The 26,934-nt window shown below is 38.9% G+C and overlaps 1 protein-coding gene across 1 annotated transcript in view; it reads right to left on the minus strand.

Moving 5' to 3' along the window:
- The window catches only part of LOC120862765 (cytochrome b5 reductase 4), a 115,845-nt gene that overhangs the window by 56,746 nt on the left and 32,165 nt on the right, over nucleotides 1–26,934 (minus strand). Inside the window, exon 4 of the mRNA XM_040238864.1 lies at nucleotides 18,289–18,370. Within this exon, the coding sequence (XP_040094798.1) occupies nucleotides 18,289–18,370 (82 nt within the window). The remainder of the gene's footprint in view (nucleotides 1–18,288; nucleotides 18,371–26,934) is intronic.

Here is a 26,934-nt window from a genome sequence, read left to right on the forward strand (position 1 = left end):
CTCCAGGTTGTCATTATCTAAATTAGTCAAAACTATCCAAAATTTATTAGATTACACTTTATATCAGAAACATACTTATTAACCCAAAGAAAGACACCTTACTACCTTTCTCTCTTAACTAGGTGAGCACTTAAAATGATTATTCAAATTTACATGGCCAAGTGCTGAAATATGTTAAGATTTTCACTTGTATATCAGTACAATCAATCATTAGGGTTACAAGCCAGAAAAAGTTTAATGGGTGTTTTCTTTCAGGATGGCAACCAGCTCACAAATCTATATTATACCTTGATCACCACAAGTTTTATAACCATATGTCAAAATAAAACCCTCAGCAAGTTGCCAGAGTTCTCTTAAAAAGAAAAAAAAAAAAAGAATGCCAAGCTAACACAAAATATTCAAGAAGCAAACTGAATTGATAGACATTATTTGTTAACATGACATCACCTTGTTTTGTAGAAAAAGAAACCAAAATATGTACATCCAAGCTTTCAAATTTTTTTATATTTTAATTTTCAATCAACCAGAGACCTCATAAAATTAGTACCACTTGTTACTCACGTCATACAATAACTATGATTAAGGAGGTCAGATAATCATTCTTTTATTTTCCCCATTTTACTGAAATAAGTTCAGAGCTGAAAGGGGTCTTAACAACACACAACAAATTATCATCCATTCTCCTCAGTGAAGGTTGAAAATAGAGGTCAGGACTTGAATGAAACCCATGGCTCTTCAGCAGTAAAGCTGAGGTTAAACTTTATATCCCCTGAACTGAACATCATTTTTCTTAATATGCCATTGAGAGAGTTAATACTTTCTCAAGAGACACAAGGCCTACAGACCATTTAAATTATGTCTCAAAATGAATTTTGTTTCTCAACCTCTAGACAAAAATCTAGTCATTAGTTTGTAAGGGATCACTGATGGTCCGGCTTGGTAACTGACCTCCATCCAATTCCACCTGTCTTTGCTACTGTACTTGCGATCATTGGTTTTATCTTAGAACAAATAACAAACTCACCATAACAAAAGTAAATTAAGTCTATTTTCAGTGCACAACATATTTGGCAGTTCGATGAATCTCACTGATCATGTAAAATAATTTGCTTTTATCTAAGAGACTCACAGATTTTAAACATTTCTTCCAAGTAATTTGTTTCTAGAGGGAAAAAAAATCCTCTCCTATGATTATTTCCCATGTGATGTGAATTGATTTGAACCTGTCAGATCCTGATAAATTAATTGCTTTTTTCTGAGCTTTTTTTCCCTTCAGTATAAGAAGTACCAGCGAGAAGAGAATACCTACTTAAATGATCCAAAAAACCTTTAAAGCTCTACAAGTCTTATCTTTGCAATTCTTTTGGAAACTGAGTCACAGAAATAAGAGAGACTATTCTTTACTATGAAGCATAGTCACATCTGAGTCATTTTAGGCACGAGATACTTTCCTCTTTAACAAAAAACTTAACATTCTGTCTTGTTAACTAATTCTACTATTTGGTTGGCTCCATGGCCAAGAAAATTTGCATCTTCTTATAACACTGGTTAGAGTGCATTACTCTGCTAAGAGCCTCTGCTTTCTGGAAAGTGAAAGTCACTCAATCATGTCCAACTCTTTGAGTAAAGATGGACTGCAGCCTGCCAGGCTCCTCTGACCATGGATTTCTCCAGGCAAGAATACTGGAGTGGGTTGCCATTTCCTTCTCCAGGGGCTCTTCCCAATCTAAAGAGCGAACCAACATCTCTTGTGGCTCTGGGATTGGCAGGGAGATTCTTTACCATTGAGTCACCTGGGAAGCCTCTAGTGTCTCTGAAGTGAAGTCGCTCAGTTGTGTCCGACTATTTGTGACCCCATGGACACCAGGCTCCTCCATCCATGGGATTTTCTAGGCAAGAGTACTGGAGTGGATTGCCATTTCCTTCTCTAGGGAATGTTCCTGACCCAGGGATTGAACCCAGGTCTCCCACAATGTAGACAGATGCTTTACCATCTGAGCCACCAGTCTGGCAGGGAGAGAAATCAATCCAAGAACCACTGGTGTATACCAAAGGAAAATAAATTATTCAAAAGAGGATAACTTTAATGAGGTGATCGCTATCTTACAAGAAGAAGTATCCAGGATTTCTTTCAAGGGTGAACTTTTCCAATTAAATAACTATTATTAGTTAAGGAAGGTATATATACCTACAAGCTTCAGTATCTCAACTTTTAAACTGAGGTTGTTAGAACAGAATCCCTCTTCCACCTTGAAAATATTCTCCTGGTCTACGGCTCTAAGTGCTTTATAGTCAGTAGCTGCTTGAGAAAACAGGCATGAAAAGTCAAAACATAAAGCATTAATATTAGAAATCATGATAAACCTATGAGAAATTAAGAAGAAACACCCAAGTGGTGCTATTGGTAAAGAATCTGTCTGCCAATATAGGAGATACAAGAGATCTGGGTTCGATCCCTGGGTTGGGAAGATTCCCTGGAGAAGGAAATGGCAACCCACTCCAGTATTCTTGCTTGAAAAATTTCAAGGACAGAGGAGCCTGGTGGGATAGTTTATGTTTCACAAAGAGTCAGACAAGACTGAGCAAGCACAAGTGTCTGTGTGCACACACACAAATGCACATTTCTGACATGAGCTATGCCATTAGAAAATGTGACTATTTTACAGAATGACCATCATTACAAATAAATGCTGGAAAGGATGTGGAGAAAAGGGAACCTCCTACACTGTTGGTGGCAGTATAAACTGGTACCGTCACTAGTACGGAAAACAGTACAGGGGTTCCTCAAAAACCTAAAAACAGTATTACCACATGCTGGTCCTATGGTACCATAGCGTATGGTACCTAATGGTACCATATGATGGCGAAGACTCCTGAGAGTCCCTTGGACAGCAAGGAGATCAAACCAGTCCATCTAAAGGAAATCAGCCATGAATATTCATTGAAAGGACTGATGCTGAAGCCGAAGCTCCAAAACTTTGGCCACCTGATGTGAAAAGCTGACTCATTAAAAAAGACCCTGATGCTATGGCAAAGACTGAAGGCAGGAGGAGAAGGTGGTGATGCAGAATGAGATGGTTGGATGGCATCACGGACTCAATGGACATAAGCCTGAGCGAACTCCAGGAGAGAGTGAAGGACAGGGAAGCCTAGCATGCTGCAGTCCATGCTGGGGTCGCAAAGAGTGGGACATGGCTGAGTGAATGAACGATAACCAGCAATCCCACTCCTGAGTGTGTATCTAGAGAAAACTCTAATTAAAAAAGATACAGACAAAGCTAGCAACAAGAGTCACATTAGCCAAGGTACAGAAACACTCTAAATGTTCATCAACAGATGAATGGACAAAAAAGAGGTTGTACATAAAATGGAACACTATTCAGCCCAAAAAAGAACAAAACAATGCCATTTGTAGCAACATGGATACACTTATCATACTAAGTGAAGTAAGCCAGAAAGAGAAAGACAAATACTACATGATATCACTTGTATGTGGAGTCTGAAATTTGACACAAACGAACCTATCCACAAAACAGAAACAGACTCACAGACGTAAAGAACAGACTTATGTTTGCCAAGAGGAAGGGGAAATAAGGAAGAGATGGAGTGGAAGTTTGAGGTTAGCAGATATAAGCTATTACATATAGGATGGATAAACAACAAGGTCCTACTGTATGGCACAGAGAACCATATTCAATATCCTATGAAAAACCATAATATAAAAGAATTTCAAAAACAGATTGTGTGTGCGTATATATATCTATATCCATATAAATATATAAGTGATTCACTTTTCTGTGCAGCAGAAATGAACACACTGTAAATCAACTATACTGCAATTAAAGAATACATATTCTTTAACTAAATATACATTTACATATATACACATATATATAAAGAAAATGTGACTATTTAAAAAAAATGATTTCAGCTGGGGTTTTGTGATTTTTTTTCAATAAATAATTATTGAAAATCAAGAAATAAAGGGAATTCCCTGGTTGTCCAGTGGTTAGGACTCAGTGCTTTCACCACCTGGGCTGGGTGCAATCCCTGGTCTGGGAAGTAAGATCCCATAAACCAAGCAGTGAGCCCCCATCCTGCCACCAAAATTAAAATTTTTAAAGTACATTTAGGTCTGCAACAGTGCTGTCCAGAAGAAATATAATACAAGTCAGAAGTATAATTTAAATTTTTCTAAAAACCACATTCAGCTCAGTTCAGTTGCTCAGTTGTGTCTGACTCTTTGCGACCCCATGGATTGCAGCACTCCTGACCTCCCTGTCCATCACCAACTCCCAGAGTTTGCTCAAACTCATGTCCGCTGAGTCGGTGATGCCATCCAACCATCTCATCCTCTGTCGTCCCCTTCTCCTCCCACCTTCAATCTTTCCCAGCATCAGGGTCTTTTCCAATGAGTCAGTTCTTTGCATCAGGTGGCCAAAGTATTGGAGTTTCAGTGTCAACATCAGTCTTTCCAATGAACACCCAGGACTGATCTTCTTTAGGGTGGACTGGTTGGATCTCCTTGCAGTCCAAGGGACTCTCAAGAGTCTTCTCCAACACCACAGTTCAAAAGCATCAATTCTTCAGCACTCAGCTTTCTTTACAGTCCAAGTCTCACATCCATACCACATAACCACATTAACAAAGTACAAAAAGAACAGGTCAAATTAACTTTAATAATATATTTTTACTTAATACAACATATTCAGAATATTATCATTTCCACATGACAATGTAATCAATGTAAAGTTATGAGATATTTTATAATTTTTCATCCTAATTTTTAAAATGTAGCGCTTAGGCTTCCAGCACATTTCAATACGGAGAGAATTCCCATGCTCACTAGCCAGCCACATGTGGCCAGTGACTATAATAGAGACAGCAAAAGATTAAAAACAGGGCAAAAAGCAAGAACATTTCTCATCTTTGTCAGAGAATGAAGTGTTCCACATAAATAAATCAGCAGTGACTGAAGCTCACCTTTTCAAGCAAAGTTTCTCCTTTCATTCGTTACTGATATCTTTCTAAAGCATGAAACAAACTACAATCCTTTTTAAACAAAGGATTATAAAAAGCACATTGATTTTTGGCTTGATAAGGGCTCACTAGTATTACCTGTTTTATATTCTGACAGTTAGCTCTTCTGTGTTCTTTTCAGACATCCCTCCTCCATTAGAAGCAGGTGATAAGTGAAAAACTGTCCTCTCAAATCTGCTCAGCTGTGGGGATGCCTATGGAATGCTACTTCTGGATCCTCCCTGCACTGGGGTCTGGCAGTCACCCCACCTAAAACATGGAGTCGGGGGTCTCGTATGGAAGAAGTCCATGTACAAAATTTCTCTTCAGTATATGCATCGTCCCTCCCAACCCCTTGTAAATCCTCATGTTAGCAAGTCTCCATCTACTGCCTACTGTCTCTGTTTTCATCCTCTATTCCCATTTCATCTCTCTGTTTCCATTTCATCTAGAACTTATAATTGTAGATTAGAGCATGTGAATACATGCTTGAGTTTGCCACGGCGAGTCACCGTTTACTGCCTGCCCTCTCTTGAACTAGAGTAACTACTAATAGAAGCCCCATTCTTTCTCAAATCCATCCCAGTCTGGACAATGACACTGCCACCCCATCTAACAGTTCTATCCCTAAGTCTCAGGCCAGTAGACTGCAATGATCAACCCTGCCTATAGATAAAAGGCATATGAAATACTCTTAAAAAGTATTTCACTTTAAGTAATAAATTCTTTAAAATAAAGAATATTCATTATTTCTGACATATTAAACCCTTCGCTTCAGTTACTCTGTCCCTTTTACATGATTCACTCCTCTTGTTAGCCTGCAATTCAAACTGTACCTTGTTAGATCTTAAAGTCTCTACTGTTAAAAAAAAAAAAAAAACCTGATCCATTTACTTGCAATCAACACGTTCCTGCAGAATTCCTGTCTTTGCTCCCTAATACCTTGCAAGTTGCCTTATATCACTACCTGTTACTGGCCACACCCCAGCAAAACATTTATAATCCCCAAAGGCTTTATAGTGAAACAGATTCACAACCATGCTCTCACATGCCCTGTCAATAATGATGATAATACTTGATTTTTCCCAGAAACAGAGCCACGGTAAGACACATCAGTACATGCTGATAATTACAAGGGTACAAAAAGGGAACAGAAAACATAAGCAGCCTTAGTATCACAGGAACAGAGGGGCAAAGGCAGCCACTAATAGCAACACCCACTTCTACTGTCCCTGCCAATTGTTGCTTCCAATGCGTCGAGTGGTTAGCAAACATTATCTTCACAATGACTCTGGGATGTTTCATTCTTAAACCCCATTTTACTGCTGAAGGAAAAAAAAAACAACTCATGTCTGTTAACTGATGCTGAAGATCACAAAAGTGTATGAGTGTAATCTGAGGCAGAGATGAGATCTGAAGCCGTGGTTGTCTATATGAAACCTGTGTTCTTTCTACAGATCATGCAGCCTCAGGAATCAAACTCAGGGCTACAGACAGTGTGAAAAAGGGAACATTTAATTTATGAATGCACAGTATTTCAGAGTCCATGTCTCATTCTGGGTGAGAAATACATTTGCACTTTGCTGAACCAGGTGGTGAGAAGGAGAAGGAATACTCATGACAGTTTAGTTCTTTACCATTAAGATTCAGTCAAATCCTCAGTTTCCTCAACCCTGCTGATTTTAGCTTCATAAATTTCGTTAGTCTTTTTTATTTAAATTAATTAATTTATTTTAACTGGAGGCTAATTATTTTACAATATTATAGTGGTTTTGCCATACATTGACATGAATCAGCCATGGGTGTCCATGTGTTCCCCATCTTGAACTCCTCTCCCACCTCTTTCCCCATCCAACTAATTTTATTTCAACCTTGTTACTAAATAAATCTAGGTTGTCATATTTTCTCTCAGAACTTTCAAGGTAATGTTCTATTGGCTTCTGTCTTCTACTGATATTCTAATAAATTAGTCATAACAGCTTGTAAATTACATGAGTAAATTAGCTGTCAATTTACTGGTTTCTCAGTGACTCTGTGTCTCCCTGGCTGTTTTTCATATCTTCTCATTGTCTTGGTGTTCTTCAAGTTGACTACAAAGAGAATATGTGTAGATTTCTTTTTATTTATCTTGATCAGGATCTGGTGAATTTGCTATCTCTGACATTTGTGATTTATCAGTTCTGGAAAGTTCTCAGCCATTCAGATGCCTCTTCCTTATTCTCACTACTACTTCCTTCTGGAAATCTGATTATAAGTGTTAGATCTTATTACTGTATTCCCTGTGGCTCTTGAATGTTTTTCTATCATTTTGTTTCTCTGCACCACATCCTGTCCAATTTCTGCTGCTCAATTTTATAGTTCATTGGACTGTTGTATGTCTAATCTCTCACTATTCGTTATGCACTTTTTTATTTCACCAGCTTGATTTTTCATTTCCAAAGGTTCTATTTTTTCCAATTCTACACAATTACTAGTCTCCTTCTTTACTATGTTATTAATTTATTCTTATTTTCCCAATCACATCAAACAAAATTATTTATTCTGTATACAAATAATAAAGTCCAAGGAGTGAAATTCTGCCTTTATTTCTGCTGACTTGTTTCCTCAAGCGTTGTTTAATTTTTCGCTGTACACTAATAACTGCTGCTCTATACCTGTGGGAATTTTGAGGGTTTTAGATTGAAAGTTTTTCCACCACTAAAAAGGTATCTATAAATCTGCCAAGCAGCCTGGGAAACCAGTAATGGGAGACCATTTTACTTCCTGGTTTGAGGTTTCTAGGACTACATAGGTGGTATATATTTGAATTCCCAACTCATATATGGGTAAGACTGTGGCTACAAATTCTCAAAGGAAACTTCTCTTTCCTCTCCCCCATCACCTCATAAACAAGGTCAAGGCAGACTATCCTGACATCCCCCTTTGTTGTTGGACAGATTTTTCCGTTAAGCATTCTCATCTCACTGATTATACAGACTTCAGGAGCCAAACCACAGGCAGGGATCTCAGTTCTAATTCCTTCCCTTTACTGACCCAAGATCTGATCTTTCTTTTCCTATGTGACCATTAAAATTCCCGTGTGGCTCTAAGTTCAAGTATCTGATAAGTGTTTTCTGAAAGTGAAGGTATGAGAGCTAGCTTATCACTTTGAATTGCTTCTTCTAACTACTTTTTTCCCCTTAACCTGGCAACTTCCCTGTGGAATCTGTTCATTTTAAACAGAGTCTGCTGTATTTGGTGAAACATTTTGAAGGTTCTCTGTCTTTCATTTCCAGGCAGGCAGGAAGGAAATCTTAAGAGTCCTTTCATTTGTTTCATGCCTATGACACAGAAGCCTAAGGAGCTGGGACACTTTCTGACCACCCTGAAAGGTATTACAGAGAAGCATGTGACCTTTAGTATCAGACTGTGTAAACAAGACATGTAATATTTAGGGTGAAGTGATTTCTGAAGGAGATCAGCCCTGGGATTTCTTTGGAAGGAATGATGCTAAAGCTGAAACTCCAGTACTTTGGCCACCTCATGTGAAGAGTTGACTCATTGGAAAAGACTCTGCTGCTGGGAGGGATTGGGGGCAGGAGAAGGGGACGACAGAGGATGAGATGGCTGGATGGCATCACTGACTCGATGGACGCGAGTCTGAGTGAACTCCGGGAGTTGGTGACGGACAGGGAGGCCTGGTGTGCTGCGATTCATGGGGTCGCAAAGAGTCGGACACAACTGACCGACGGAACTGAACTGAACTGAAAGTTAGTCACTTAGAAATTTTAGTTAAGAATGTGTTCCCTGCTGGCAGTGATCTGGTGAGCTCTGGAGCAATTAAGAAAAGAAAGGTATTTGTTTACAAAAGTAACCTGGTTTGGAAGAACTGTTGGACACTAAAGTTCAAAGTAATTTGCTTTTGGTGTACTGGCAGACCTGGTTTATTGTGCATTGCTTTATCCACTTTGCAGTTATAGTGTTCCTAAAAAATTGAAGGCTTGTGGCAACCCAGCATAGAGCAGGTCTACTGGGGCCATTTTTCCAAAAGCATTTGCTCATTTCAGGTTTCTGGGTCACATTTTGGTAATTCTGGCAATATTTCAATTTTTTTCATCATTATTATATTTGTTATGGTGATCTGTGATCAGTGATCTGAGGTTCAGTTCAGTTCAGTCGCTCAGTCGTGTCCGACTCTTTGCGACTCCATGAATTGCAGCACACCAGGCCTCCCTGTCCATCACCATCTCCCAGAGTTCACTCAGTCCATCGAGTCCGTGATGCCATCCAGCCATCTCATCCTCGGTCGTCCCCTTCTCCTCCTGCCCCTACCACTGTAATTATTTGGGAGCACCATGAACTGCATACCCACGTAAGACTGCAAATTTAATCTATAAATGTGTATAATTTGACTGTTTCATGGACTGGCCATTTCCCTCTCTCTTCCTCTCCTTGGGAGTGTTTCTATTCTCTGAGACACAACAATTTGACATTAGGCCCATGAACATAACACTACAATGGCCTTGAAGTGTTCAAGTGAAAGGATGAGTTCCACGACTCTCACTTAAAATCAAAAGCTAGAAATGATTAGGCTTAGTGAGGAAGGCATGACGAAAGACAAGACAGGCTGAAAGCTAAGTTTTCTATATCAAACAGTTTGGAGATGCACAAGATTCATGCTCTTTTCATGCCTGCTAACACAACATCTAGGCTTCTCTAGTGGCTCAGTGGTAAAGAAAGTGCCTGCCAAGCAAAAGACGCAGGTTTGATCCTTGGGACAGGAAGATCCTCTGAGGAAGGCAATCCCCTCCAGCATTCTTGCCTGGAGAATTCCATGGGCAGAGGAGCCTGGTGGGCTACAGTCCATGGGGTCACAAAAGAGTCAAGATATGAGTGAGTGACTAAACAACAACAACACAACATCCATTCTGTTGCCTGTGGATCAAAGAGTCATTTTTACTTTCAAGTCTTCTTATTTAAGAAATATATTTTATAAGGCTATATAGCTGCCATAGATAGTGAGTCTCATGATGGATCTTGGCAAAGAAAACTGAAAACCTTCTGGAAAGGAGTAACTACTCTAGATGCCACCAAGACAATTCATGATTCATGGGAAGAGGTCAAAATACAAACTTTCAGAGGAGTTTGGAAGAAGTTCATTCTAACCCTCACAGATAACTCTGAGGCGTTCAACTATCATGGAGTGAGTAACTGCAGATGTGGAGGACATAACAGGAGAACTAGAAGTGAAACCTGAAAATGTGACTGAGTTGCTATAATTTCATCATGAAACTTGATAGATGAGGAGTTTCTTTTTTTAAATATAAACTTATTTTAATTGGAGGCTAATTACAATATTGTATTGGCCATACATTGCCATACATTGCCATACATTGACATGAATCTGCCACGGGTGTACACGTGTTCCCCATCCTGAACTCCCCTCCCACGTCCCTCCCCATACCATCCCTCTGGGTCATCCCAGTGCATCAGCTCTGACCATCCTGTATCATGCATCGAACCTGGACTGGCGATTCGTTTCACATTTGATATTACACGTTTCAATGCCATTCACCCAAATCATCCCACCTTCGCCCTCTCCCACAGAGTCCAAAAGACTGTTCTAGACATCTGTGTCTCTTTTGCTGTCTCGCATACAGGGTTATCGTTACCATCTTTCTAAATTCCATATATATGCATTAGTATACTGTATTGATGTTTTTCTTTCTGGCTTACTTCACTCTGTATAATAGGCTCCAGTTTCAGCCACCTCATTAGAACTGATTCAAATGTATTCTTTTTAATGGCTGAGTAATACTGCATTGTGTGTATCTACCACAGCTTTCATATCCATTCGTCTGCTGACAGACATCTAGGTTGCTTCCATGTCCTGGCTATTATAAACAGTGCTGCAATGAACACTGGGGTACACATGTCTCTTTCTATTCTGGTTTCCTCAGTGTGTATGCCCAGCAGTGGGACTGCTGGGTCATATGGCAGTTCTCAGTTTTTTAAGGAATCTCAACACTGTTCTCCATAGTGGCTGTATTAGTCTGCATTCCCACCAACAGTGTAAGAGGGTTCCCTTTTCTCCACACCCTCTCCAGCATTTATTGCTTGTAGACTTTTGGATAGCAGCCATTCTGACTGGCGTGAAATGGTACCTCATTGTGGTTCTGATTTGCATTTCTCTGATAATGAGTGATGTTGAGCATCTTTTCATGTGTTTGTTAGCCATCTCTATGTCTTCTTTGGAGAAATATCTGTTTAGTTCTTTGGCCCATTTTTTGATTGGGTCATTTATTTTTCTGGAATTGAGCTGCAGGAGTTGCTTGTATATTTTTGAGATTAACTGCCAGTTGCTTCATTTGCTATTATTTTCTCCCATTCTGAAGGCTGTCTTTTCACCTTGTTTATAGTTTCCTTTGTTGTGCAGAAACTTTTAACTTTAATTAGGTCCCATTTGTTTATTTTTGCTTTTATTTCCAAAATTCTGGGAGGTGGGTCATAGAGGATCCTGCCGTGATTTATATTGGAGAGTGTTTTGCCTATATTTTCCTCTAAGAGTTTTATAGTTTCTGGTTTTACCTTTAGATCCTTAATCCATTTTGAGTTTATTTTTGTGTATGGTGTTAGAAAGTATTCTAGTTGCATTCGTTTACAGGTGGTTGATCAGTTTTCCCAGCATCACTTGTTAAAGAGATTGTCTTTTCTCCATTGTATATTCTTGCCTCCTTTGTCAAAGATAAGGTGTCCATAGGTGCGTGGATTTATCTATGGGCTTTCTATTTTGTTCCATTGATCTATATTTCTGTCTTTGTGTCAGTACCATACTGTCTTGATGACTGTGGCTTTGTAGTAGAGCCTGAAGTCAGGCAAGTTGATTCCTCCAATTCCATTCTTCTTTCTCAAGATTGCTTTGGCTATTCAGGGTTTTTTGTATTTCCATACAAATTGTGAAATTATTTGTTCTAGTTCTCTGAAAAACACCATTGGTAGCTTGATAGAGATTGCATTGAATCTATAGATTGCTTTGGGTAGTATACGCATTTTCACTATATTGATTCTTCCAATCCATGAACATGGTATATTTTTCTATCTATTAGTATACTCTTTGATTTCTTTCACCAGTGTTTTATAGTTTTCTATATATAGGTCTTTTGTTTCTTTAGGTAGATATATTCCTAAGTATTTTATTCTTTTCATTGCAATGGTGAATGGAATTGTTTCCTTAATTTCTCTATTTTCTCACTATTAGTGTATAGGAATACAAGGGATTTCTCTGTGTTGATTTTATATCCTGCAACTTTACTATATCCATTGATTAGCTCTAGTAATTTTCTGGTGGAGTCTTTAGGGTTTTCTATACAGAGGATCATGTCTTCTGCAAACAGTGAGAGTTTTACTTCTTCTTTTCCAACTTAGATTCCTTTTATTTCTTTTTCTGCTCTGATTGCTGTGGCTAAAACTTCCAAAACTATGTTGAATAGTAGTGGTCAAAGTGGGCACCATTGTCTTGTTCCTGACTTTAGGGGATATGCTTTCAATTTTTCACCATTGAGGATAATGTTTGCTGAGGATAATGTTTGTCATATATAGCTTTTATTATGTTGAGGTATGTTCCTTCTATTCCTGCTTTCTGGAGTTTTTATCATAAATGGATGTTGAATTTTGTCAAAGGCTTTCTCTGCATCTATTGAGATAATCATATGTCTTTTATTTTTCAATGTGTTAACGTGGTGTATTACACTGATTGATTTGTGGATATTGAAGAATCCTTGCATCTCTGGGATAAAGCCTACTTGGTTGTGGTGTATGATCTTTTTAATGTGTTGTTGGATTCTGATTGCTACAATTTTGTTAAGGATTTCTGCATCTATGTTCATCAGTGATACTGGCCTGTAGTTTTCTTTTTTTGTGGCATCTTTGTCAGGTTTTGGTATTACGGTGATGGTGGCCTCATAGAAGGAGTTTGGAAGTTTACCTTCCTGTGCAATTTTCTGGAAAAGTTTGAGTAGGATAGGTGTTAGCTCTTCTCTAAATTTTTGGTAGAATTCAGCTGTGAAGCTGTTAGGACCTGGGCTTTTGTTTGCTATAAGATTTCTGATTACAGTTTCAATTTCTGTGCTTGTGATGGGTCTGTGAAGATTTCTATTTCTTCCTGGTTCAGTTTTGGAAAGTTGTACTTTCCTAAGAATTTGCCCATTTCTTCCAAGTTGTCCATTTTATTGGTATATAATTGCTGATAGTAGTCTCTTATGATCCTTTGTATTTCTGTGTTGTCTGTTGTGATCTCTCCATCTTCATTTCTAATTTTATTGATTTGACTTTTCTCCCTTTGTTTCTTGATGAGTCTAGCTAATGGTTTGTCAATTTTATTTATCCTCTCAAAGAACCAGCTTTTGGCTTTGTTGATTTTTGCTATGGTCTCTTTTGTTTCTTTGGCATTTATTTCTGCCCTAATTTTTAAGATTTCTTTCCTTCTACTAACTCTGGGGTTCTTCATTTCTTCCTTTTCTAGTTGCTTTAGGTGTAGAGTTAGGTTATTTATTTAACTTTTTTCTTATTTCTTGAGGTATGCCTGTATTGCTATGAACCTTCCCCTTAGCACTGCTTTTGCAGTGTCCCACAGGTTTGGGGTTGTTGTGTTTTCATTTTCATTCATTTCTATGCATATTTTGACTTCTTTTTTGATTTCTTTTGTGATTTGTTGGTTATTCAGCAGTGTGTTGTTCAGCCTCCATATGTTGGAATTTTTAATAGTTTTTTTTCCTGTAATTGAGATCTAATCTTACTGCAATGTGGTCAGAAAAGATGCTTGAAATGATTTCAATTTTTTTGAATTTACCAAGGCTAGATTTATGGCCCAGGATGTGTTCTATCCTGGAGAAGATTCCGTGTGCACTTGAGAAAAAGGTGAATTCATTGTTTTGGGGTGAAATGTCCTATAGATATCAGTTAGGTCTAACTGGTCTATTGTATTATTTAAAGTTTGTGTTTCTTTGTTGATTTTCTGTTTAGTTGATCTGCCCATAGGTGTGAGTGGGGTATTAAAGTCTCCCACTATTATTGTGTTATTGTTAATTTCCCCTTTCATGCTTGTTAGCATTTGTCTTACATATTGTGGTGCTCCTATGTTGGGTGCACATATATTTATAATTGTTATATCTTCTTCTTGGATTGATCCTTTGATCATTATGTGGTGTCCATCTTTGTTTCTTTTCACAGCTTTTGTTTTAAAGTCTATTTTATCTGATATGAGTATTGTTACTCCTGCTTTCTTTTTGTCTCTATTTGCATGGAATATCTTTTTCCAGCCCTTCACTTTCAGTGTATGTGTCCCTTGTTTTGAGGTGGGCCTCTTGTAGACAATATATATAGGGGTCTTGTTTTTGTATCCATTCAGCCAGTCTTTGTCTTTCGGTTGGGGCATTCAACCCATTTACGTTTAAGGTAATTATTGATAAGTGTGATTCCATTGCCATTTACTTTATTGTTTTGGGTTTTGGCTTATACTCCCCTTTTGTGTTTCCTGTCTAGAGAATATCCTTTAGCATTTGTTGGAGAGCTGGTTTGGTGGTGCTGAATTCTCTGTTTTTGCTTGTCTGTAAAGCTTTTGATTTCTCCTTCGTATTTGAATGAGATCCTTGCTGGGTACAGTAATCTGGGCTATAGTTTATTTTCTTTTATCACTAAGTATGTCCTGCCATTTCCTCCTGGCCTGAAGAGTTTCTACTGAAAAGTCAGCTGTTATCCTTATGGGAATCCCCTTGTGTGTTATTTGTTGCTTTTTCCTTGCTGCTTTTAATATTCGTTCTTTGTGTTTGATCTTTGTTAATTTGATTAATATGTGTCTTGGGGTGTTTTGCCTTGGGTTTATCCTGTTTGGGACTCTCTGGGTTTCTTGGACTTGGGTGATTATTTCCTTCCCCATTTTAGGGAAGTTTTCAACTATTATCTCCTCAAGTTTTCTCATGGTCTTTCTTTTTGTCTTCTTCTTCTGAGACTCCTATGATTTGAATGTTGGGACATTTAACATTGTCCCAGAGGTCTCTGAGGTTGTCCTTATTTCTTTTAATTCATTTTTCTTTTTTCCTCTGATTCATTTATTTCTACCATTCTATCTCTACCTCACTTATCCAGTCTTCTGCCTCCATTATTCTATTTGTTCCCTCCAGAGTGTTTTTGATATCATTTATTGCATTATTATTTACTGACTCTTTTTTATTTCTTCTAGGTCTTTGTTAAACCTTTCTTGCATCTTCTCAATCCTTGTCTCCAGGCTATTTATCTGTGATTCCATTTTGATTTCAAGATTTTGGATCATTTTCACTATCATTATTTGGAATTCTTTATCAGGTAGATTCCCTATCTCTTCCTCTTTTGTTTGGTTTGGTGGGCATTTCTCCTGTTCCTTTACCTGCTGGGTATTCCTCTCTCTCTTCATCTTGTTTATATTGCTGAGTTTGGGGTGGCCTTTCTGTATTCTGGCAGTTTGTAGAGTTCTCTTTATTGTGGAGTTTCCTGGCTGTGGGTGGGGCTGTCCGGGTGGCTTGTCAAGGTTTCCTGATTAGGGAAGCTTGTGTTGGTGTTCTGGTGGGTGGAGCTGGATTTCTTCTCTCTGGAATGCAATGAAGTGTCCAGTAATGAGTTATGAGATGTAAATGGGTTTGGAATGACTTTGGGCAGCCTGTATATCGAAGCTCAGGGCTATGTTCCTGTGTTGCTGGAGAATTTGTGTGGTATGTCTTGCTCTGGAACTTGTTGGCCCTTGGGTGGTGCTTGGTTTCAGTGTAGGTATGGAGGCGTTTGATGAGCTCCTGTCAATTAATGTTCCCTGGAATCAGGAGTTCTCTGGTGTTCTCAGGATTTGGACTTAAGCCTCCTGGTTCTGGTTTTCAGTCTTATTTTTACAGTAGCCTCAAGACTTCACCATCTCCTTTCGAAGACAATGGGCTGCTTTTCTGGGTGCCTGATGTCCTCTGCCGGCATTCAGTAGTTGTTCCGTGGAATTTACTCAGCGTTCAAATGTTCTTTTGATGAATTTTGGGGGAGAAAGTGCTCTCCCTGTCCTATTCCTCTGCCATCTTAGGACCGCCTCTCTGGAATGAGGAGTTGATTTTTACGATAAGCACAAAATGTGGTTTCCAGAGATGGAACCTACTCCCAGTCCAGATGCTGTGAACATGGTGGAAATGACAACAAAGGATTTAGAATATTACATAAACTCAGTTGATAAAGTAGCAGCAGCAGTATTTGAGGGGACTGACTGATTTTGAAAGAAGTTCTACTGTGGGTAAAATGCTATCAAATAGGTCTATATAGTACAGAAAAATCATTCATGAAAGGAAGAATCAATCAATGTGGCAAATTCCATGTGGTCTTATCTTAAGAAACTCCACAGCTGCCCCCAACTCCAGGAATCAACCACCACCCTGATAAGTCAGCAGTCATAAAAATCAAGGCAAGACACTCCACCAGCAAAAAGATTACAACTTGCTCAAGGACAGTTTAGCTTTTTTTTCAGTAATAACGCTGTAGGGAAAGAGCAAATTAGCCAAGATGGCATGGTCAGGCTCTCTCGCCCCAAGGCCTCTTCCTCTTGCCCTGCGTTTTGTAAATAATGATTATGTAATAGCTGAGATCACTTTTAGCACTGCACATGCAATGCTCCCTTGGTCACGGGCTGCCTTGTGTGGTACGCCTGTGTGACTTTCACCATGAAAGCCCTGGCTGACGCAGCACTGAGGCTACACTGGAATGACATCATGATTATGTTATATGAGGTTATGTATGGCTCTGTTATGGCTATGTTACAGTTATGTTGTGGCTGATGCTATGGCTGCTGCATCAGCCAGGAGAGAGGTTGTGTTATGGCTGCTGTTCCAGCTAGGAGAGAATAAACGTGTCTGCACTTCTTATAGTGCCTCGAATCTCCTTCCAGCCTTGTAGCTTTTGCCTTGCCAACCCTGGGTTCAGCAAATAGTGCAAACAGTATGAACAGAAGACAACTGGCCTCACAAACAGGATGAGCAATACAGAAGTGTTTTTCAATTAAGGTATATACATTGTTTTTGCAGACATACTGCTACTGCATACTTAATAAACTATAGTAGAGGGTAAATATAACTTTTATATGCACTGGGAAACCAAAAAATTCATGTGACTTCCTTTACTGTGGTATCTGCTTTACTGTGGAGGTCTGCAACTGAACTTGTAATACTTCTGAAGTCTGCCTAGATATGTGTAATGCTTATTTGTTTTGTAGTAGTATTAGTAGAAAGAAAAAAGCCTTTTTGCATATCTGTTACACTGCTATCATGCTGATTTACTCATATGAATTATTAGCCCTATCAATCTTTGCATAGATTAAAACAAAACTTGAGGCTCAGTCATAGAAAGAGCTATCTTTATGGCACCATCCACAGGCCATGGAACAAGGGTTCAAATCTAGGTAAGTTGACACAGCCAATGGAGGCCTCCATCAATAAAGCCTGGAAATACAAAACTCACATAACTACATAAATAGTAGCAGAGTCAGGTCAAACAAGCCAATTTACTCCTACTTTGGATGTCAAAATCAAGAGTTGTTCAAAATAAATGACTCCATTCCATCCACAGTAAAGGACTCATGCAAAGTGCTTCTGCCACTCTTACCGCATGTTGAAACTTTGCAAAGGGCACTATTCTAAAAGAAGCTTAGGAGTAAAGAGATGCTCTCCAACACTGTGCTGATTGCAGAGTGGCAGTTGTCAAGGTAGGGGCAAGAAATGGGTTTTTCAAAAAAGTACTTTAAAATCAGAATATGGGTTGTCTATGATAAACAGTCAAGGAGTGGGACATAAAGATGAGAAGGAAAATTTCACTGTATAACTTTTTATATTTTCTGATTTTTGAGTCACGGGAATTACATATTCAAACAATTACACTCCAGGAAACTAGTCTAAAAGTCAACTCTAATCAAGTGTTCAAGCTACTGTATGTAACGAGACTGGTTACATAGAGTCTTGTAACAAAAGACTAACAAAAACCAAGTAAACAAAGTCCTTTCACTTCAATTATGTTTATTCCCCACACTATGGAAAGTTCTCTCAAAACAGTCAAATTTTTCAGGTAAAGTCGCTATTTCATTCTAAATAACTAAAGAAAAGCCTTTATAGTGGCTGGACTAGGAGGCCGGTGAAATGAGAATGATTTAGTGATTTATTTAAATCTATTTGCTGAAATCCCTCTAAAAGATAGTACACCTGTGTCAAACACCAATGCCAGTTTAGTCCTGGATCCACGTACCTTTAGGAAGAGCAGGTTTCATGGCCATCCTGCCCACCAGGCATTCTTTCAGCATGGATTCATAGTTGACCCAACGATGAACCTGCCGTGGGAGAAAAGTAACATAAAAGCACATGACTCCAACTCCATGAGATGCTACCATTTTTTTCTGATCAAAACTAGACATTCTTACACTGCTCTGAAAAACTAAAAAACAGATTCAATTAGTCAACAAGAGAGGGACAGAATGAGAGCATATGCAGGGACAGTTTAGAAAAATGTTCTCCAAGTGTCGCCTATAGACCTCCGGAGAATCCCAATGCCCAGATATCCATGAGGTCTTGACTAGTGTCAATATTGGGTTGGTTAAAATGTTCATTTGGGTTTTTCCATAATGTGTTATGGGAAAACTTGAATGAACTTTTTGGCCAATTCAGTAACACTAAGATGTTATTTACCATTTTCACTGTGTTGACATTTGCAAAGGTTTTTGAAAAAGCAATGTGGGTACAACTGCATCTTAGCACACAGCAGGGCAGTGGCCTCAATCATGATATTCTTCACCACCACAGACTCATGGGGGTGGAGGGAATTGGTTTCATTTGAGAATATCCTTCCTTAATTAGAAAAAAAAAAAAATTTCTTAAACCTGAACCCTTGGTTTCAGGACTTTTTTTATATGCTGTGTGACAACTGGGAAGTTCTCAAAAACACTTATGCTGCTAAGTAAGATGGTTTCCCTGAAGAAAAACATTTAGGCAATTATTTGAGTTGCATACCAAACTGTTTTTTCTTGAAAAGCTGTTTATAAGTAAAAGAAAATGAATGACCTATAAACTAGTTACTCGGACTTGGGTATCTGATAGACATTTTCTTCAAAATGAACAAAGTGAGATTTTTCACCTCAAGGAAAACAATTAACAGTATTTGTTGCCAGACTTAAAAATGGGAATTAAATTTAAACAACCTTTCTGGAGGACACCTTCTCAATATACACTAAAAATCTTAAAATATGCAACTCTTCTATTTAATAATTCAGGAATTTACCTGGGAAAATATTTACACATACAGAAAGATCCAGGCACCAAGATATTCATCATAGCACTATTTATATTAGCAAAATATTGGGAACAACCTAAAAGACCAATTGTAAAAGATCATAACAGAAAATCATAATATATTATTCAATAAATGCTATATAATAATTAAAATAATCAGGTCAAATAATACTGTCATCAGAATCTTTATGTACATTTCCTGAATATATAAATTTACACTAAAATAGAAAATATGTAAAAAATATACACATAATTATAAGTGGACAATCACTAATAGAAATTGAAATTTTATTTACCAAATATTTATGGAGTATCCAGTTATGTGTAAAGTACCATCTCTGGGGCTATGTAGAATTTTAACAAGTAGAAGAAGGAGAAAGATATTCAAAGAGGCAAAGGTACAGAGTTTGTCAAAGCTAGCGATTCACTCAAAGCACTTCAGTTTGTTCAAAGCAACGTGCATATTGAGAATATTTACCTTGGTACATTATTTTAGGCCCTCAAAAGCGAGACTAATGACCTTAAATGTATTATACTGTGTGAAATATAATATCTCCTGCCACATTAATAAACAAGGATGAAAAAGCCATCAGAGATTTCAGGGCTTCAAATGTGAATTTCTGAGCCTGGAGGGCCCCCAAGAGGGAGAACAATGCCTGCAATGAAGCAGCTGTTAGCTGAGGAACTTAAGGCTGTCACAGTCATCAGCCATTACATCCCTCCCATGCAAGCCAGTGAGCCCTAGTTCAGTTCAGTTCAGTTCAGTCACTCAGTTGTGTCCTACTCTTTGCGACCCCATGAATTGCAGCACGCCAAGCCTCCCTGTCCATCACCATCTCCCGGAGTTCACTCAAACTCACGTCCATCAAGTCAGTGATGCCATCCAGCCATCTCATTCTCTGTCGTCCCCTTCTCGTCCTGTCCCCAATCCCTCCCAGCATCAGAGTCTTTTCCAATGAGTCAACTCTTCGCATGAGGTGGCCAAAGCATTGGAGTTTCAGCTTTAGCATCATTCCTTCCAATGAACACCCAGGGCTGATCTTCTTTAGAATGGACTGGTTGGATCTCCTTGCAGTCCAACGGACTCTCAAGAGTCTTCAACACCACAGTTCAAAAGCATTATTCTTTGGCGCTCAGTTTTCTTCACAGTCCAAATCTCACATCCATACATGACCACTGGAAAAACCATAGCCTTGACTAGATGGACCTTTGTTGGCAAGGTAATGTCTCTGCTTTTCAATATGCTATCTAGGTTGGTCATAACTTTTCTTCCAAGGAGTAAGTATCTTTTAATTTCATGGCTGCAATCACCATCTGCAGTGATTTTGGAGCCCCAAAAAATAAAGTCTGACATTGTTTCCACTGTTTCCCCATCTATTTCCCATGAAGTGATGGGACCAGAAGCCATGATCTTCGTTTTCTGAATGTTGAGCTTTAAGCCAACTTTTTCACTCTCCTCTTTCACTTTCATCAAGAGGCTTTTTAGTTCCTCTTCACTTTCTGCCACAAGGGTGGTGTCATCTGCATATCTGAGGTTATTGACATTTCTCCCAGGAATCTTGATTTCAGCTTGTGCTTCTTCCAGCCCAGCTTTTCCCATGATGTACTCTGCATATAAGTTAAATAAGCAGGGTGACAATATACAGCCTTGACGTACTTCTTTTCCTATTTGGAACCAGTCTGTTGTTCCACGTCCAGTTCTAACTGTTGCTTCCTGACCTGAATATAGGTTTCTCAAGAGGCAGGTCAGGTGATCTATTATTCCTATCTCTTTCAGAATTTTCCACACTTTATTGTGATCCACACAGTCAAAGGCTTTGGTATAGTCAATAAAGCAGAAATAGATGTTTTTCTGGAACTCTCTTGCTTTTTCCATGATCCAGCGGATGCTGGCAATTTGATCTCTGATTCCTCTGCCTTTCCTAAAACCAGCTTGAACATCAGGAAGTTCACAGTTCACGTACTGCTGAAGCCTGGCTTGGAGAATTTTGAGCATTACTTTACTAGTGTGTGAAATGAGTAAAATTGTGCAGTAGTTTGAACATTCTTTGACATTGCCTTTCTTTGGGATTGGAATGAAAACTGACCTTTTCCAGTCCTGTGGCCACTGCTGAGTCTTCCAAATTTGCTGGCATATTGAGTGCAGCACTTTCACAGCATCATCTTTCAGGATTTGAAATAGCTCCACTGGAATTCTAACACCTCCACTAGCTTTGTTCGTAGTGATGCTTTCTAAGGCCCACTTGACTTCACATTCCAGAATGTCTGGCTCTAGGTGAGTGATCACACCCTCATGATTATCTGGGTCGTGAAGATCTTTTTTGTTCAGTTCTTATATTCTTGTCACTTCTTAATATCTTCTGCTTCTGTTAGGTCCATAGCATTTCTGTCCTTTACCGAGCCCATCTTTGCATGAAATGTTCCCTTGGTATCTCTAATTTTCTTGAAGAGATCTCTAGTCTTTCCCATTCTGTTGTTTTCCTCTATTTCTTTGCATTGATCGCTGAGGAAGGCTTTCTTATCTCTTCTTGCTATTTTTTGGAACTCTGCATTCAGATGCTTATATCTTTCCTTTTCTCCTTTGCTTTTTGCTTCTCTTTGTAAGGCCTCCACAGGCAGCCATTTTGCTTGTTTGCATTTCTTTTCCATGGGGATGGTCTTGATCCCTGTTCTCCTGTACAATGTCACGAACCTCTGTCCATAGTTCATCAGGCACTCTATCAGATCTAGTCCCTTAAATCTATTTCTCACTTTCACTGTATAATCATAAGAGATTTGATTTAGGTCATACCTGAATGGTCTAGTGGTTTTCTCTACTTTCTTCAGTTTAAGTTTGAATTTGGCAACAAGGAGCTCATGATCTGAGCCACAGTCAGCTCCCAGTCTTGTTTTTGCTGACTGTATAGAGATTCTCCATCTTTGGCCGCAAAGAATATAATCAATCTGATTTTGGTGTTGACTATCTGGTGATATCCATGTGCAGAGTCTTCTCTTGTGTTGTTGGAAGAAGGTGTTTGCTATGACCAGTGTGTTCTCTTGGCAAAACTCTATTAGCATTTGCCCTGCTTCATTCCATATTCCAAGGCCAAATTTGCCTGTTACTCCAGGTGTTTCTTGACTTCCTAATTTTGCATTCCAGTTCCGTAGAGTGATAAGGACATCTTTTTTGGGTGTTAATTTCTAAAAGGGAATTCAAAAAGGAGAATACTTGCTATCAGGCTACAGCCACTCTCTACAGATGAGGGATAGGGCGTGTAAAAACAGATGGGTGCAGGATGCTGGCCCTAGATAGCTAAGAAACACTTCATTGAAAAAAATTATTTCAGTAAGCCCTGAAACTAGTGTCTTCCATGTTGCTCAGTTGTGTCCAGCTCTTTGTGACCCCAGGGACTGCAGCACGCCAGGACTCCCTGTTCTTCACTATCTCCCAGAGCTTGCTCAAACTCATGTCCATCGAGTCCTTGATGCCATCCAACCATCTCATCCTCTGTCATTCCCATCTCCCTCTGCCCTCAATCTTTTCCAGCATCAGGGTCTTTTCCAATGAGTCAGTTCTTTGCATCAGGTGGCCAAAGTACTAGAACTTCAGCCTCAGCATCAGTCCTTCTAATGAATATTCAGGATTGACTGGTTGGATCTCCTTGCAGTCCAAGGGGCTCTCAAGAGTCTTCTCCAACACCATAGTTTCAAAAGCATCAATTCTTTGGCGTTCAGCCTTCTTTATGGTCCAACTGTCACATCCATACATGACTACTGGAAAAACCATAGCTTTGACTACACGGACCTTTGTCAGCAAAGTAATGTCTCTGCTTTTTAATACACTGTCTATGTTGGTCACAGCTTGTCTTCCAAGGAACAAGTGTCTTTTAATTTTGTGTCTGCATTCAGCATCTGCAGTGATTTTGGAGTCCAAGGAAATAAAGTCTGTCATTGTCCATGTATAGAATACCACTAAATTTCTTAGTTTGAGATATCTTTCTTTCCTTAATTAACAATAATCTTTCATGTTCAGACTATCTGCCCCCTTTGCTTCACACTTCTATAAAATCTGACTCCTTCCCTGCCTCCTTGGAGCAATTTCTCAGAGTTACTTGAGATGCTGACTCCAGGAATGAAGTCCTAAGAACTCTCACTTCTCAGGTTGTGACTATTTTTCAGTCAACAACTGCCAATGGTGAGCCTCCAAGAGCTGTAGAGCAAGGTTCAAAGACAACTGTCTCTGAGAATACTACTTTAGTTGTCATGTTATCTCAACAGTACTGAAGGTAAAGGTATCAGGGCAGTATTAAAATACTAGGGTGAGAGAGGGTGATGATGACCTGACTAGAGGCAGTGGGCAAAGAGAAAAGGTGCAATATTTAAAGACAGAATCACAGTATTTCACCAGAAATTGGATATTGGGGCACATTTGTTACCAAGAGTGTTGCCCCAGAATCATAACCCTGCCCATCCCTCATGTGGAAACTAACTACCCTTATCTGAGTTTCTGGCTCAATTAGAAAAGGACGAAGTTGCTCCTAAAGAACTTTCTAAAGAATCAGTTATAACCAACGAGGCCCAAATGGCAGAAGACCTGCTGACCTCCAGTGGACTGAGCCCTCTTTATACATTCACTGTAATACATTAGCATGCTAAGGGAAACATCCCCCAGCGCCACAACAGCTGACAATTGCCATGACAACGACTAGAAGAACCCCAAAAAGGACTGAAAAGGAGTGTTGCCTCAGTGCTGGATCCAAACCACACCCCTGTTTCAGAAAAGTCATTACTATTCCTCCAACTCTTTACTGAGTTCCCTCCGTTTTACCTCAACCTTCTATACATATGGTGTCTCAGTCTGAGCAGGGTCAAGAAATTGATCTGCGAACTAGTTCTTGGTTCTCCATCCTTTGACCACTGAATAAAGCTTGTGCTGTTGCAGTCTCAACACTGGTTTTGTCATTGGTTGTACGAATCTGAGCAAAAAAAGAACCTTTCTGGTTGAGACAAGGGGTCTCGGCCTAGGCTAACACTCGGGCACAAGTCCAGGTGACTGATTCAGTAACAAAATGAGACAAGGCAAAGATTACTCAAGTGGTTTCAAGTTCTCGTTTCCAGAAACAGAAAACAGAGAGGGAAAAAAGGGAAGAAGAATATGAGTTGATGTTATCTGAGGGTGCACTAAGCTCAAGTATCAACAGGTTATCACACTGTCCATCCAACAACTGGAGATACTAAGCAAGTAATCAGGAGTGAGAAAAAAACTAGACAGAAGTCTGACAGTAAAGAGATTACTTAACATTCTTTGTACAACTCAAATACTAGATATTAAAGATACGAGAAGTTTTACTATTGTTACTAGAATATAAAGCTTCCTTCTGTGGTGGGGAAAAGTCATAAACAAACAAGGGGAATGCAGCAATCTGGTAACTAGTGTGGACAAAGAATGCAGCCTGCCATTTTAATAAACAAGGATCTTGTAGCCATAAAGCAATCAACCATGACAGCTGCCTGCTATGGGGTGTCCTAAGAGGAATTCAGGCTCCTCTGGTGGCTCAGTCAGTAAAGAATCCACGTGAAATACAGGAGACCTGAGTTGGAAAGATTCCCTGGAGAAGGAGATGGCAGCCCAGTCCAGCATTGCCTGGGGAATGCCATGGACAGAGGAGCCTGGCGGGCTACAGTCCATAGGAATAGCAAGAGACTCAGACATGACTTAGTGACTAAACCATCACCACCCACCAAGGGGAATTCAGGACAGAGAAAAAGAGGATACTGGCTCTAGAGAGTTAATGTGTATGGCAAACCAATACAATATTGTAAAGTTTAAAAAAAAATAAAAAGGAGTAATTGATCTTCCTATACATAGAAAAACACTAAAATCATTAACTTGAGAGGTTTTCTCTTTGTGATTAGTAATAATCTTTTGATATTCAATTGATGTTTGCTCCCCCACCCCACAACCTGCAGCCAAAATTCCTATAAATCCTGGTTTCTCCCTTACCTCTTTGGGAATAGCTTCTCAAAGCTATCTGACAGACTGCTTCTGATAGTTCACAGTAATGCCCCAAGTGCATTTTTTTTCCCTTCAGTCAACAAAAGGATTGTAGAACTTGCTAAAGAACTTAACAATATAGTAGTTCTTATGACTTCCCCCTAAACAAGCTTAAATAAGGTCCTTACAATCACATGACACTAAGAAATAAACAGGACTAGATGTTACCGGAAATTCATCTGGGGAAGAGTACATTCAGCAATCAAGAGGTTACAAGAGCCAACTGAAAATTGTCTCTTGCCATCTGCCCCTACAAAGATGAAGTCACTAGCCACTGTAGCCACTGACCTTCAGCATACCCTGAAAGGAATTCAGGGCACAGAGCAAGAATGAGACACTCTATGTCCTGGTAAAAACTGGCAAAAAGGGCCTTCAGAGAGTTAGACATTTTCAAGAGATTTTATGAGCCTAAATTCTTACATCTTCTCACACGTAGAAAAGCACTAAAATCACTAAGAGTGACATCTGCTCTTTGTGATTAACAGCAAGCCTCTGCCAAAATATGAGCTTGACTACATGTACCCCACTTCACTAAAAACATATGACCTCTCCCACAACCCCACTGGAGCAGTTTCTCAGAGCTCTCTGAAATGCTGTCTCCCAGACTACAGTTCTCATTTTGCCACCAATAAAACTTAATCACAATTCTCACATTGCTTTTTTTTTTTTTTTCCCAGTTGACACACAGGAGATGAAAATCTGGTAGATAAATTTTCCTGGCAAATGTTCCCAAACTTTTCTATTTCACTTGCATTGGTAGCAGATAACCAATACCAAATTACAATGGCAATTTACCTTAAATTAGGAAGAAGAGCCTCCCAAGGAGAATCCTAATATCACTGATAAGCAAAAATGACTTTTCTCCAAACCAGTAAAAACATTAATAGCAAATGATATTTGGCTATTTAAGCAGGTGCATGTAAGTACATTAAAATACAAAACAAATTGTATTTCTGGTAGCCTGGTAAAAAAAGAAATCTCCAAATGGATGAAAACATAAGAGGAACAGAAATTAAAGTTCATTTGTTCAGAAGGCAATTCTAAAAATAACTCAACTGGTTCAGATATCTCAACTGGTAAAGTCCAGTACTAAAACATGGTTATTAATCATCACTAAAACACAAAATAAAGCATTTGTCAGAGGAAGGCAAATTTCTATTCCTATCAAGATAGTTGTTTCAAAATAACAATTCAGCCAAAGGATAGTAGTTATCACATACTACATAATTTTTAAATAGTATAAGAAATAATCACTTAAATAAATATAAGGGGGGAAAGTGACTCATTTAAATATCTTCTGATATATACAGAATCTCTGCTATCACTCTAGGAAAAATGTTTCCTATTCATTAATGATCTTTCTACATAACATACAGATTGAGTATAGCAAAACAGGCTGATTATGTAACAATTCCCAAACGAGAAAAGACCAAGAGCCAAGAAGCTAAGTGACTTGTGTTCTCTAACAGTTACTGCCTTCATTAGTCAATCATCACCATGATCAAAACTGATAAAAATTGAGTGAACAGTTGCCAGCAGAGAAGGCAGCAAACACTTACACGTAGATTTGAGAGC

Source organism: Oryx dammah, unplaced genomic scaffold (assembly GCF_014754425.2).
Source record: "Oryx dammah isolate SB20612 unplaced genomic scaffold, SCBI_Odam_1.1 HiC_scaffold_4, whole genome shotgun sequence".
NCBI classification, from domain to species: domain Eukaryota; kingdom Metazoa; phylum Chordata; class Mammalia; order Artiodactyla; family Bovidae; genus Oryx; species Oryx dammah.